Below are 15489 nucleotides of genomic sequence, written 5' to 3'. Positions count from 1 at the left end.
AGTTAGTGCTGGCTAACTCATGCCACTCTGTTAACATCTGCATCAGCGAAGGAACACAGCACAGTGCTCTGACTTTTAAGACATTTAACTGCAAGTACTACAGTCACTTCTCTTTTCAAAACCTGCTTCTGTAGGCAAGGGACATTCAAACATATGTAAACTTCTCTGGGAGCGGGAGTAGGATTTCTACTTTCCCGTATACAACTTCTGGGTAGGTGCCCCATAGTCTGGGCTGTACACCTATTCTCTCCCTCCGGTTATCTATCTATCTATCTATCTAATCTCTGGTTAGATGTGGTTAACCGGATGGATGCTTTGCTCCCATCCTCCACACAGAGAGATGCCTCCAGGGCAGAATCCAAGGCTGATCCCTTCCTAAAACTTTCCCTCTCAGCTCACTCTCGACAGCTATTTATTAGTTCAGGAAATCCAGGTACTGGCTCTGAAGCCAGCCTCTAGAGGCCACTGGCTATCCTGCATCTGGCTGAATTCCAGCCCTTAAACCCCATTCATGTCATCTCCCTGAGTGATTATACACACTCTCAGAGTGGCATGGGCAGTGAGCTCAGAGATTTTTCACTTCCTGCATGAGCTGCTTTCCTGACTGCTCAGTGTCATGATGAGGGGAACTTCAAGACTTGTCTTCAGTCAGTGTGGAAGAAATCTTTCTTCCAAATTAAACCTAACCCATGCTTTCTTTTAGTTATACCATCCGATTCATTAGTCAGGGACTCAGGCTCATACATTTACTCATAGTATGAGAAGATTAATTCATATTCCAAAGAAGTAGCAAATATTTGGTTATTGATTTGTATCCTCCCCTAATTTGAAGAAAAATGTTAGAAAACCAGCATATTAATTTCATCTAGAAAGGCAAATATCCCTTCAGATCTGGAATTTACCCTTTCCTTACTGGACAGACACTTGTTCTAATGAGGAACAGGGGAACCATGCCTGCAGTATTCCTTCAGCTGTAACTCTGGGAACACTTGAAGGTCTGCTGTTCCAGGACAGCTTTTAGTATATGCTTTTCCTCTGCAAATTCTGCGTTATTTTTTACAATGAAAGTATACATTCAGTCCTAAACAACTTGGAATGCTAAGTTGCTACTGTCTTACAGCCAACATAACATCATGTGTATTGATTTGGGTGCCATTTTATGTTAAATGAGCTTTCAAATGAGGAAGATATTGCAGAGGGAACTTAACCATGCATATTAGAACTGGATATACTTTTTTGAGTTGAATGAACATTTCTGAACTGCTCAGAAATGTTTGCACATTCAATTAGAATCATAGAATCATAGAATAGTAAGGGTTGGAAAGGACCTCAAGATCACCTAGTTCCAACCTCCTGCCATGGGCAGGGACACCTCGCACTAAACCATGTGGCCCAAGGCCCTGTCCAACCTGGCCTTGAACACTGCCAGGGATGGAACATCCCCAGCCTCCCTGGGCAACCCATTCCAGTGCTTCACCACCCTCACTGTAAAGAACTTCTTCCTTATATCTAATCTAAACTTCCCCTGTTAAAGTTTGAAGCCATTACCCCTTGTCCTACTACTACAGTCCCTAAGGAAGAGTCCCTCCCAAGCATCCTTATAGGCCCCCTTCAGATACTGGAAGGCTGCTATGAGGTCTCCACACAGCCTTCTCTTCTCCAGGCTGAACAGCCCCAACTCTCTCAGCCTGTCTTCATATGGGAGGTGCTCCAGCCCTCTTATCATCCTCGTGGCCCTCCTCTGGACTCACTCCAACAGCTCCATGTCCTTTTTATGTTGAGGACACCAGAACTGTACGCAGTACTCCAAGTGAGGTCTCACAAGAGCAGAGTAGAGGGGCAGGATCACCTCCTTTGACCTGCTGGTCACACTTCTTTTGATGCAGCCCAGGATACGGTTGGCTTTCTGGGCTGCGAGCGCACACTGCTGGCTCACGTTAAGCTTCTCTTCAACCAACACCCCCAAGTCCTTCTCTGCAGGGCTGCTCTGAATCTCTTCTCCACCCAACCTGTAGCAGTGCCTGGGATTGCCCCGACCCAGGTGTAGGACCTTACACTTGGCTTGGTTCAACTTCATAAGGTTGGCATCAGCCCACCTCACAAGCATGTCAAGGTCCCTCTGGATGGCATCCCTTCCCTCCAGTGTATCAACCGAATCACACAGCTTGGTGTTGTCAGCAAACTTGCTGAGGGCGCACTCAATCCCACTGTCCATGTCGCTGACAAAGATGTTGAACAGGACCGGTCCCAACACCAATCCCTGAGGGACACCACTCGTTACAGGTTTCCAACTGGACCTCGAGCCATTTACCACAACTCTTTGCGTGCGGCCATCGAGCCAGTTCTTTATCCACCGAGTGGTCCATCTATCAAATTGATGTCTCTCCAATTTAGAGACAAGGATGTCGTGCTGGACAGTGTCGAACGCTTTGCACAAGTCCAGGTAGATGACGTCAACTGCTCTGCCCCTGCCCATCAGTTCTGTGGCTCCATCATAGAAGACCATCAAATTGGTCAGGCAGGATTTCCCCTTAGTGAAACCATGCTGGCTGTCACCAACCACCTCATTGTTTTTCATGTGCCTTAGCATGCTTTCCAGAAGAAACTGTTCCAAGATTTTACCAGGCACAGAGGTGAGACTGACTGGTCTGTAGTTCCCCAGGTCTTCCACCTTCCCCTTCTTGAAAATGGAGGTTATATTACCCTTCTTCCAGTCATCAGGAACTTCACCTGACTGCCACGATTTTTCAGATGTGATGGACAGTGGCTTAGCAACTTCATTCGCCAGCTCCTTCAGGACCCGTGGATGGATTTCATCAGGTCCCATGGACTTGTGCACGTTCGGGTTCTTAAGATGGTCTCGAACCTGATGCTCTCCTACAGTGGGCCTAAGGTCTTCATTCTCACAGTCCCTGCATTTGCTTTCCAAGACTTTTGTGGTGTGGTCAGAGCATTTGCTGGTGAAGACTGAGGCAAAGAAGTCATTAAGAACCTCAGACTTCTCCAAATCCATGGTAGCCAGTTCTCTCGATAGCTTCCGGAGAGGGCCCACGTTGTCCCTAGTCTGTCTTTTATTTGCTATGTACCTGTAGAATCCTTTCCTGTTATCTTTCACATCCCTTGCCAAACTTAATTGTAGCTGGGCCTTAGCTTTCCTAACCTGGTCCCTAGCTTCCCGGGCAATGCTCCTATATTCTTCCCAGGCCGCCTATCCTTGCTTCCACCTTCTATAAGCTTCTTTTCTCCCTTTAAGTTTCCTCAGCAGCTCCTTGTCCATCCATGGAGGTCTCCTGGCCCTCCTGCTGCACTTTCTTCTAGTCGGGATGCAACACTCTTGAGCACGTAGCAGGTGATCCTTGAATATCGACCAGCAGTCTTGGGCCTCCCTGCCTTCTAGTACTATATCCCATGGAACCTTACTAAGCAGGTTCCTGAAGAGGCCAAAGTCTGCTCTCTTGAAGTCCAGGGCAGTGAGCTTGCTGCATGCTCTTCTCACTGTCCTGAGGATCTCAAACTCAATCATCTCGTGATCACTAGAGCCAAGGCTGCCCTGGAGCGTCACATTTCCAACCAGTCCCTCCCTGTTGGTGAGCACGGGTCAAGCATGGCACCTCTCCTTGTCGGCTCCTCTATTGCTTGCAAAAGGATGTTGTCTTCCACACAATCGAGGAACCTCCTGGATTGCTTCTGCTGGGCCGTACTGTCCCTCCAACAGATGCCAGGGTGGTTGAAGTCCCCCATGAGGACAAGGGCCTGCGAGCGTGAGGCTGCTCCTATCTGCCTGTAGAACGCTTCATCCACAGAGTCCTCTTGATCAGGCGGCCTGTAACAGATCCCCACCGTAATGTCCCCCATTGCTGTTTTCCCTTTGATCCTGACTCACAAACACTCTGTTACCTCATCACCCGTCCCCAGACAGAGTTCCATACTCTCCAGCCTATCACTGACATAAATAGCAATGCCCCGTCCCCGTCTGCCTGGCCTGTCTTTTCTAAAAAGCCTGTAACCTTCCATTCCAACACTCCAGTCATAGGAGCCATCCCACCATGTTTCTGTGATACCAATGACACCATATCCCTATAGCCTTGCACACACCTCTAACTCCTCTTGCTTGTTCCCCATACTACGGGTGTTTAATTAAATTAAATTTAATTTAATTAAATTAATGAGCTGCATCTGTTTTCTGGGTGAAATGAACATTTAGATAAAGTACAAACACAAGTTACTGTCTTGAACTTCCATGCAGGACTGAACTTCAATCATCTTAAACAGTTTGAGAAGCCCATTTCATGGCAAAGTACATAACTCACTGAATATTCACAGGAAGGTGAAATTTTAATAGAGCTGAAGTTCATTCACTGCCTTGATCACAATAAAAAGGAGACAGAGATGAGGTCCACCTCACCAAACAGCGTTTTCAGGCAACACGTAGAAGTGCTTCTCAAGGTACCAAAGTCTCTTGAATTCTATTTTGTCTGAACATAGTTTTAAATAGAATATTGTGGTTTATATCACAAAGGAATTTCTCCCACAATCAGATAAGTCATGACCACTGCTGGAAGAAGGGGAAAGAACTTGCCTCTATATTACATGGAACATTGCTCATTAGAAAGCTGTTCCCAGCTTTATCTAGGAATGTGATCAAACAATTTTGCAGCTCCTTCAGGCACCTAAATCACTAATGACATTTTTTCTTACCCATCCCATTTTTTTCCTGTGACTACTGGCCTGCAACATTAAGCATAAGGCAGAGTGAGAAAGTAAGAAAGATAGCATTATAGTACTAATAGCTGCATTGGGATGGTTTCCTTTGTTGTAGAAATGTTGCATTAAGGCAAAGTCACTCCTTTCGTTTCAAGTAACTTGTTAAAGGCAGATGCCAGTATTTTATGAACAAAATTCTTCACAAAAACACTGCTTCTAGGCAGACAATGTATTTCCAACTCACTGTTTCTAACCTTTTTGATTCTCCATTCTATCATACAGGGTGTTTAGCTTTCTTTAAAAATTAGTATGCAAATACAGTAAGAAGTAAAAGGTGGTTAAAGGTGGACTAATTCCTAAAATTAATTGTCTTTTTGTATTCTTCAAGTACTGGAATTTTATTTTTCAATTCCAATACTTGTTTCAGAAACCTTGTCTGGAGCCCACTGAAGTCGGATGAATCTGTAGCTGGTTTTTTCAGCACTGAAATCCTGTTACTGAGCACCATGTGATTTGGTTCACTAAGAATATGACAGTTACTGCTGTTTCCTCTGAAAAGTTTGAATAATTTTGTCCTAGTTGTTGTTTCAGAGCAAAATTTGAAAAAAAAAAAAAACCAAAACAAACAAACAACAAACAAACAAAAAGAACAGTAAAAGTTTTCATTAACAGTTATACAAGTATATGAGATCAGCTTCTCATGTTCTAGATCACAATTATTATATCTGTAAAAAATGGAAGCATTTGGAAATGTTTCTTTCTATTCCAGAAGTAGTTGGTGGGGTTTTTTTGTTGTTGATCTGAATAATCTCTATGTTCACCAGAAGTTCAGGGTTTAGCTTTGTTGGTTGGTGGTTTGCTGGTTTGTTTGTTTGTTTTCTGCAAAAAAGGGCCTGGGACTCAGCTGCACCATCTAAATCGGTATTTTAAAAGAAAAATATCTTTTAATGCAAAACGTGATGTCTCAGCTATATCTGTAACTAAGCATTTCCATATAAAGAAAGGCCTCTACATGAGTAGAATATAATTTGTTAGTGAAAACCACATGTTAATTTTATCACAGCAGAGAAGTTTGCAAGTTTGTCAAAGCTGTTATAAACATTGCTTCTTACATACAGCTCTTGGCAGTATTTATTCTGCTCTTTAGATGGCCACAAATAATGAAAGCACTTTCACATGTCTAGTTTGAAGCCTTGAATATACCTCCAGGACTATTAGCCCCAAGGAGTTTACTCGTCCACTTGCATGTGCAGATGTGCTCCATCAATTCAGTGATCTGAAGGATGAGCAATAATGAAAATAAGGAAGTAATTTTTGTGGGCTTTTACTGAGCTATCAGATATGTGAGAAGACCTCATTCCAGCCTCTTGCACAAGCTGCACACTGGCCAAGACTCAGTTATCTGCAAGCCAACCATATACCACTTACATGTGGACATTGCATGCGGGCAAGTGAATTGAGCCCCAGGTGAGTCATGGAGTGGATGGCCTTCTGAACCTAAAAAGATGTGAAACATCTCCTGGAGGCCAGGCTGGTGCACTCTACACACACAAGAACTGCAGAACAGAAGTTAAGACTGACAGAGAAGAGATATACTGACCTCACTTGTAATGCAGATATGAAAGTAGAGAAATCCTTCATTTAACTTGGAATTTCTCCCACAGTCTTGGGGCAAGTGATTCCAGAAAGACCCTGAAGAACAGGGGAAGAGGGAAAGCGTAAAAAGTACGTGCACAAGGAAAATGAGCAGATGAGGTCTGAAATCAACATGCCAAAGTGCACAAGCATGTGTCTTTTGATGATCCAGCATGGCAAACAAGTTGCTGAGCATCAGGAATACATTGGAACACCTCCCATAACAGTAAAAGAATTCCCATTAGTATACTTGCTATAAAAATTAATTTCCATTTGTCAACACCCAGTGCCCAGGGCTCTCAGGGCACTTTAACAGATGACAATTTGTTTAAACATTTGTTTTATGGATTTAGATGGCGGAACATTTTGTTATGTATATATAAAGCTCTGCAGAATCCAAATATTTTTACTGGGAACTGAAATTTCACTTCTTCCAACCACAGTATTTCTCTACTTGGCATATGGGCGCAACAGATTGAGTAAATATGAGAAATGGCTGTAACGCTGAGAAAAAGTTCTTCTCAACTCTGGAGAATTTAGAGCTGAAGTTAAGATTTTTCTGCTTGACTTCCTTGAAGTCAGTGGTACATAATACCATTAATGTATTCATTGCATAATGTTGCAAGGAATAAAGGTTCATATCATCTTCATTGATATATAACAGAGCACTCTTCAGACCTAATGGAAGTTTCTCCTTCACAGGCATTTCACTATTAGAATTAACTACTGAGTTTGACCTTATTGTTCTCTAACCTGGGCTCAGGTTATCTATTATTCCCATGGTAATAAACTCTCTTTCTGAGTATCTTGATATAGTGCCTTTTTCATTTGAGGATGAGAAAAGGAACTACTCCATTATGTCTCAGATAATCCACATTCTATGAAAGGCATCTGCATTACCAGAAATGACAGCATTTTAGGACTACATTCCTAAAGATTTGTTTAAAAGCTGTAGAACCTAAGTATAGAATTGCGTGGGAAATGTTTTTAATTTCACAGCCAGAAAGATAGCCACCATTTATTAGCTGTTATCCATTTTCTCAATTGATCTGTAAGGCCAACTAGTTTGCTATCAACTCCGTTGAAAACTAACTCTTCCACAAATGGAACACTTATTGAAGGCAAACTTGTCATAAGCCAAATATGCATCAAAATTCTCCACATGTAGTCTTGTCACAGAGCCATTCTTCATTGTCAGAAACTTTTAACATTCCAAAACACTTAGTTCTAATACCTATTTTCCACTTTACTGCTTTCACCCTTTTTCCAATATAGCTGGGAACTTAGTTCAGCTGCATTATATCCAGCAGCAACATCCCCAACTCTGCTGGGAATTATTCTTTCACAATTCTTATCACATGCAGGCTCAGTAAGGGCTCCAGCTCATGACTGACGGGAGCTACAGTCTCCCACTAGGAGTCATCAGAACATTCACAGCCATTATCACTCTCCCTTATTGAGCATATACACATTAAATATTGGTGTACTCACTCTTCATCCAGTTTTTAATAAATGATGTTACAGTGGTCAGGACTATGCTATCAACTTCTCAACCAGTAAAATTTATCATAATGATTCACTAGTGACTTACCACCAAAGTATTATTCCACGGTTTCTCAAGCTTTTGGCAGTATTCAAATAATGCAAAGGCACCCTCAAGGCAATGATGTAATTATGAGGAAATATGATGTTGATCTACTTCTATGGTGAGCTTTATAAAGTTACCTTCCCATGGCACACCTTGCTTGAGTTTATCCACCAAACAAATGAGTTTTCCTACTTATTGTCTACTATATCTGCTTGTTACTTGATTGATAGTAACTTTTAATATCTATTTACTTTCAGTACTTTCTGGGTACCACCAGTAACTGCCAGTGTATCAGCTCAGCTGGTATATGGCAGGCAATTCCAACAAACACTCATGTGGACAAAAGGTTTGATTCAGAGTTTTGTAGCAATCTGTTTCAGTGAATACTGTAAATGAATATTGAACTCTGTGTGTTTCCCTTAGCTTGAGTAAGAATGAACTGCCCTTGAAAAAGCTGCTGGCTGCTGGATTCCTGGGTGTAAGAGATGCTCTGGTGCAGGGGCAGAAAAGTAAGCATGGAGGATTTTATGAATGCCAGTTAAGCCCCTTCCTTGTGAACGCAAACTAACCCAGTTCCCCAGCATAGATGGCTTTGGGTATTCAGTACAAGATTTGTGTGACCACAACACACAAAGTCAGACTCTTTCTCCTCAGTTCTAGGTTTGGGGTTTTTGTCTAAGAGGCATTGTTCAAGGACTTACTGTGTATATAAAAAGTATCTCTTTAAACTTCCATAACACAAAAAGTGCTAAGTGCTTGCATTTGCCTGTCAATTTCCAGAGCAGGAGTTAGATAGTATCAGAGTGGGACAGTTGTTATGATCTCTTGAATTCTCATCCAGAACTTTGGTCCTGGCTGCCAGAGACCCCTAGTGCTTGGCACTGACACATTTGCCTTGAGCTTTCACTTCTGGGAGGTCTGTCACTTCATATCAAGGGGGGTACTCACAGTGTACTTTCTCATAATTTTCTATGAGGACAGGGAGAAACACAGTTCACTCACAACATATATATTAGAATGGAGGAACAAAGTGAATGACCTTTTCCTTCTCCTTCATTTACTACCCAGGCTACTGTACTGCTTAAGACAATTTTTTTTTCAGGCGCTCTCTTGTCTACATTAAACATAGCATACACTCCCACATCAGTAAGAGCTTCACATACCTTGAAGAATCATGCCCCGGTTAGAAAAAAGCTTTTTATTTGCCCCTTCATCTCTCAGCTAGCATTGTATTTTTCAACAGCTCAAGAGAGTTATTTCTTTGAGGCACAGTTTGTAGGCATCATTGCCTTTTTTGTATGATAGTTAATATGTGATCTCAATGTGTCATAGAGACACCATGATTTTTTTTCATGCTTTAAAAAAAGGAAAAATTGAAAACAATAAATGGAACACTCTCTGGAGTTTATGAGGTTACAACATTGGAAAGATGATTTTGCAGGCAATACGGACATATGATGCCATAACAGTCACATGGCTAAATTTTCTGATGAATTCTCACCTACCTTTTCCTAAAGTGGAAGAATACTATATACTTTCACCAGTGACGAGAGGAAATTTGTCAAAAAGTGTCAGAAAATCAATACAGAGCACTTAAATAGTTCTTTAAGTTCATGGCAGATAACCAAGGAGCCTCCAACCTGCCAATGTACTGTCTGGAGAGCTAGCTGAGTGGCCAGACACCATTTCTGAAAAAACATCATTTAATGCTTGCATCTTTTGCCAAGAAAGGAAAGAATAAGACAGAATAATACAATATACTGGAACATCACCGAAATCTTTGTTACCAAAAAGCACATTATGCAAAACATATAAATACTGGGAGGGGGAAGATGCATGTTAAGAAAAACTCAGGAATCACATAGTAATGATTTCCCCATTGTAAAAATGGACAGTCAGATGCACCAATAAGGAATTTCATTTTAACACACCTTGAGTTTTCTGAGAAATGAGATTCTCTAGTTATGAAAGATGCACAGCCAACAGTTCTAAGCTCCTCCTCAAAGAGGCCAACCAACCTTGAAATATACCGTCTACACCTGAAGCTGACACTGACGCCTTGGCTCTGAAGCAGTAGCAGGACTGTGATAGTTCAGTTCTTACAAGACAACTAGATTTTATTATCTAATTTTTTCTTTTTTAATTAGAAGACTATTAATCTTTCAGGTAAACTAATGAAGAACTGAGAACAATACATATACATGTGTATATGTGTATATATATATACACACACCCCATATATACGTGTATATATATTCAACAAATAAACTTTCACATGTGGAAGCCATCTGTGACATCTGGTCTTTACTAAATTCTATATATGTATGTAGAGACACATCACTCCATATGTATTTACGTCAAACTTCCCTAAGATCATGATTCTCACAGGTGCAAATGGCTGACCTCCATACACTAGTAATCTTTCATTAAGAAATTCAGTTCCTACAGTAGTAGTTTGCAATGCTGTATCTTTATGTCCAAGTACATGCCTCAGTATCTAAGAGGCCATAGCAAGCAATGAGCATAGTTAAATGGTAAATTTTAAATACATTTAACACACACACACACAGAGATATTATGAGTTGAAGCCATATTAAAATTTAGTGTAGTTCCTCTACTGACACCAACAGGCACTAGACCAACCAGGCAGTACATTTTTTAACTCAAGGTTGCACACTAAGATGCTACTAAAAATAAGTCCAGAAATTCTTTTTGCATCTTGCCCTCTGCTTAAAAATTAGCCCAAAGTGCAATTTCAAAGCCTTATCATCAGATGAGTAAGTAAATGTCAGTTAACAGAGTTTGTCATAACTGTTTCCAGACAATATCTGGTAGTCAGATGGTGATATGTTTCACAGTGGTGGGGTTTTTTTATTCACAACTTCTGATTGCAGATCAACACCCACAAGAACTTCATGTAGTTTTCATGAATAGTAAATAAGAGTCTTTCTCCTGTGGATCATTATTCGGATAATACTCGAGTTTACACCATTTGCTTAACCTCTTTAGAATTAGTTGAATACCTGAGAAAAAAACTCATATGCTCAATTAAAGGATCCAATTAAGATATGGTCTCGAACACATGTACATTTACTCTATAATCCCACTATACCAAATGAAGTCAGAAAATTAAATGATTGAGAAGTCAGCTAAATTATGAATTGATAAAATCTTATAAGGAGCACTAATCTAAATCACAGGTTCCTAGGCTAACTCACAGGTTCCAGCTCCTTTTCAAACTGGCAACCTGTCACTAGTGGGGTCCCCCAGGGATCAATAGTGGGCCCAACACTGATCATTATCTTCATAAGTGATCTGTAAGGTAGGATCACGTGCACACTACATTCCAGTATTTAAGGGTGGTGACAAAGAAGATGAAGACTCCATTTTACCAGGAATCACATGGAAAAGATGAGTGGTAATGGGCATGTTACTCCTACGGAGATTCCAGTTGGACAGAAGAGGAAAATTTTTCTCAGTGAGAACAATCAGCCTTTGGAATAACCTCCCCAGGGAAGTGGTGGATTCCCTTACACTTTTAATTTCAGATTCAGCTGGACAGGGTGCTGGGCCATTTTGTCTAGACCATGGTTTTGCCAGAATAGGTTGGACCAGATGATAACTGAGGTCCCTTCCAAAATGGTATTCTATGATTCTGTGATTCCATGAAGATACAGGTTTCCAATTAAGGGAACAATAAAATTAATAAAAAAATACAGTAGATGAAAGATATTCAAAGGAAAATACTGGCATAGGCAAAAAGTGGATTGGTTCAAGAATAGGTTTTTACATCAACAATACTGTTTTCTGTAGTGACCTTGACACAAAAAGCATGCCCATGCTAAGGAAGACTGGATCAAAAGAAAGCAAGATCAGAACACAGGAATTAGTTTGGAATTAGAACAGTTAAAACAACCTGTTATTTTCTACATGCAAGGAGTCTTGGTTTTCTATTTTTATTTACTGCAGTCCTGACTTGCTCCTTCTTTTCAGGAAAAAAACCAAAAAAAACCAAAAACTTGCCTCCCAGTCTTGCCAGTCACACTATACATCTTACTGGAAAAGGTGTCTTAAATGTGGATTTAAATTAGCATGCAGTGTGAACAGCTTCAAAAAGTTCTACAAACATGTTGGAATCCTGATTCTCCCCTTACCTAGCAATGTGTTTCACTTCCAGCTCCCAAAAAATAAACAGGGTGAGACTGAACACAGCTAAATAAGAGATTTCTAGATTTTCTTCCACAAATTCAACCAATGCTTGTTCACAGGAGCAAAGCAGAAAGGTGCTGCTTCAAGCGTGCTTTCTGCAGAGGAAATAGAAGGACACTGGGAAAAAAAATCACAGCTGCAAGGTGGAAAGATGCATGGCGGAGGGCTGCAAGGCATCACATTTTTCTGTGACACAGGACACAGGCAACTCTTGCAATCACTCATCCAACTATCACCAGTTCTTTATAAAATTTTATTTTACCTCGAATGTCAAGCATATTACCAATCTCTGATAGTAGGACAACAGAAAAACACCACATTAGAAAAAGCCACTTATAAAACATCGGTTAAGTTCAATACAAAACTCTGCCTTAATTTAAGAAACAGATTTTAAATTCTCATGGGAACTCTGCCTTTGTTCTTCATGTAAAAGCAAGCAATACACCTCATTAGCAAAGCATACAATGAAAATTACACATAGCTTGTTTAAAATGCAAAAGGATTCAGCATAACAAATATTGCAGCTAGTCAGCCAGCAGTTAGACCTTTCTCCTTGTAAACCTGCTTCTTCAGTTTGGCAACTGCAGTCCTTGGGGAGAAACAGCAAAAGGTGTATAACTTCATTACACAAAATCATTACATCTGGGTTGTGCAAACATTTTTAAATTTCTATGTCTGTCAAGCCAGCTATACCAGGTTGGGGGGGGCGTTATTATTTTTTAATGCTATTTTCATATAAATTGAATCACCCACATGAAACCTTTTTGACCTTTTGTAGCTGACAGTACCATGTTCAATAAAAACTTGGCCCTACTGAACCAGTAGTTATACCCTTGCATTTCACCTTGGTTTTAAAACAGAGTTGCATGGCAAATAGGTAATATTACTTCCAAAATAAGTCCAGATATTTATCTTAATTTATAAAACTCTAATATATGCTTTTGCTCACAGAACACTCGGAGCTATGACATATGAAATGTACACAAGCCAATAAGATTCACACACACATGAAGTCAAAGCCAGCCGCATTCTTTCAAATACTGTTTATGTTGGCTGCATGTGAAAAATTTCACAGTAATTTATACCTGACCAATATCATTTAAGGCCTAATCCTGCTCCCAGTGGCATCTCCAGCAATTTTGCAAAGGACTTCAGTGGTAACAGGAGTATGATAGGACACTTAAATACTAAATATCATAGTTAATTTTATTCCTATTAAAACAGGTGATCTCTTTAAAACCACTTGAGACACAATTGATGTAAGTTGTAAAAATGACTGGAGTTTCTTTTCTAAAGGAATGTATAACCTTTGGGATCCTTAATTTTTAATGTTTACAATGTCAGAGGTACTTTTGTTCCACCTTATGGGATTATTGCTGGTCACCTTCCTGAGACTTGAAAGACCATAAAAGACAAGCACCATACCTACTCCTCTAAATTATTGTATCACAAATTAATAATTTGGTCCCTTTCTGAATGGATCTCTCCGCACAATTACACTAAAACACAGTGATGGGTCACACATTCCAGGGGGTCCAACTGGTCCTGGAATTCCTGGACTGCCACGATCTCCATCTTTACCGGGCTGCCCACGCTCTCCAGGACGTCCTTCCTTACTCATACCTGGTGGACCTTCAGGACCTTAATGACACATGTGCAATAAAAAAACACATTATACAGTATTTATATTAAAATGAAAACAAGAGCACACATGGACCCAAAACCCCCCAGCACTTTGTGAAGTATGCAGATAAAGAAAACTTCATTTTCTGAAAGAGACTTCTTGTCAGAAACTGTTTATATATTTATATAAACAACATGATACCGTATTAAGATCTTTTTTCTTAAAGCACATGGAAAACACTTTAAATAAAAATAGCTTTTAAAAGGAAATATAATCTACTTTAGCACACTGCTATACTTCATCATATAATCTGGAACCACCATGGCATTAAGCAGAGTCCTCCTATTTCTATTCATTTCTCTGGCTTTGGATCAGACCCTAATAGCTCTTCCAAACACTCAACTTAGCATTTTGCATGAATACACTGTTGTTAGAACATTTTCCTTCACTAAGCAATGTTTACAAGTCACATGATTTTATCAGGGCTTAGTTTTCGGATAATGGCTGACCATTTATGAAGAAATAGCAGTCTTGGACACCAATCTGTACTAGACCTATCTTATATTAAATAATGTGGTTTATGACAATTTAAAATGCATGCAAGAGACAGACATTAGCCACCAAACATATATGGTAATTACAATGTGCAATAACTATTTACATTTTTTCAAAAATTATATCAACATTTTTTCTAAACCACTTTTTATTTTTAATTATTAGCATGCACTGAATCTGCATCTGAACCATCCCTCACCTGGAGGTCCCGGGGGGCCTTGGATCCCAGGAACCCCAATTCCTTGATTGCCTTTTGCGCCATTTTTCCCTGGCAGTCCTGTGAATTAGCAAACACATGTATCTTTGCACACTAAGAATATTTTTACCTATTGAATTAGGAAGTCAGCATTCGATAATACTTCTTAAATAAAAAATGTAATAGTTCAAAAGCAAAAAGTGGGATGTAAAATAAGCATTTCTTTGTAATCTGCACAGTATAACAGGGCTCTAAATTATCCTCATTTCTACTGAATTAAGAGCTGACGTAGCACCTGTTAAACACACAGCCACTATGAGTTGAGGGAATAGATGATGGGCAGTTAAGAAATTTGCTGTCCTTGCCTTTCCATTGGCAAAGTTTTTAAGAAGTTCTATGAAAGAAGTGTAAGGTATTCACCACAGTTCCTGCAGAATGATGAATATAGACAATCTTCTACAACATATGGCAAAATTAAATCTCCACCAAAGAAATATTGAGAGGGGCAAAAACTCTCTTACACTAGTAAAAAACTCAGTTTCTTCATAGAAGCAGATATCTATTTTCCCAACTCTAACAGAATAGCCAGAATTGTTAGTGTCAGCTCCAGAGGACATCTGCACACTCTCCTATTGGAGGTGAAATTATAAAAGCACTACAGAAAACCCATTATTACATCCAAAATTAATTTGATGTGCTAGGTCACAGTTAATAAGTCACAAAGAAAGTAAATATTTACCAACTATTTGCCTGCCTACCCTTGGCACATTACTAGTTAGCTATATTTCATACAGCTTTCCAGATTATTTCGGTGCCATAGGAACACAGGTGATGCTGGGACCAGTTACCAAGTTACGGACTTCACCAGGTCTCTTGGCCTAGTTGCAGACTATATATGCCTACTTTAAGTCCACAAATACATCACAGAAATCAGCTGGAATGCTCAGATGGATGAGTTACCTGAAAGTGTAAATCTTA

At 40.0% G+C, this 15489-nt stretch overlaps 1 protein-coding gene across 1 annotated transcript in view; it reads right to left on the bottom strand.

The window, feature by feature from the left end:
- Positions 1 to 12364: 12364 nt before the first annotated feature.
- Positions 12365 to 15489, bottom strand: part of COL21A1 (collagen type XXI alpha 1 chain) — a 107191-nt gene continuing 104066 nt past the window's right edge. The window contains exons 30-31 of the mRNA XM_030490800.1: positions 14515 to 14592; positions 12365 to 13777 (exon numbers count right to left, since the gene is read on the bottom strand). Of these exons, the coding sequence (XP_030346660.1) occupies positions 13590 to 13777; positions 14515 to 14592 (266 nt within the window). The 3' untranslated portion in view covers positions 12365 to 13589. The remainder of the gene's footprint in view (positions 13778 to 14514; positions 14593 to 15489) is intronic.

The sequence above is a fragment of the Strigops habroptila genome, chromosome 6, assembly GCF_004027225.2.
Source record: "Strigops habroptila isolate Jane chromosome 6, bStrHab1.2.pri, whole genome shotgun sequence".
Taxonomy (NCBI): Eukaryota; Metazoa; Chordata; class Aves; order Psittaciformes; family Psittacidae; genus Strigops; species Strigops habroptila.
The sequence above is the reverse complement of the archived record's forward strand: the minus strand, read 5'-3'. Positions and strand labels throughout refer to the sequence as shown.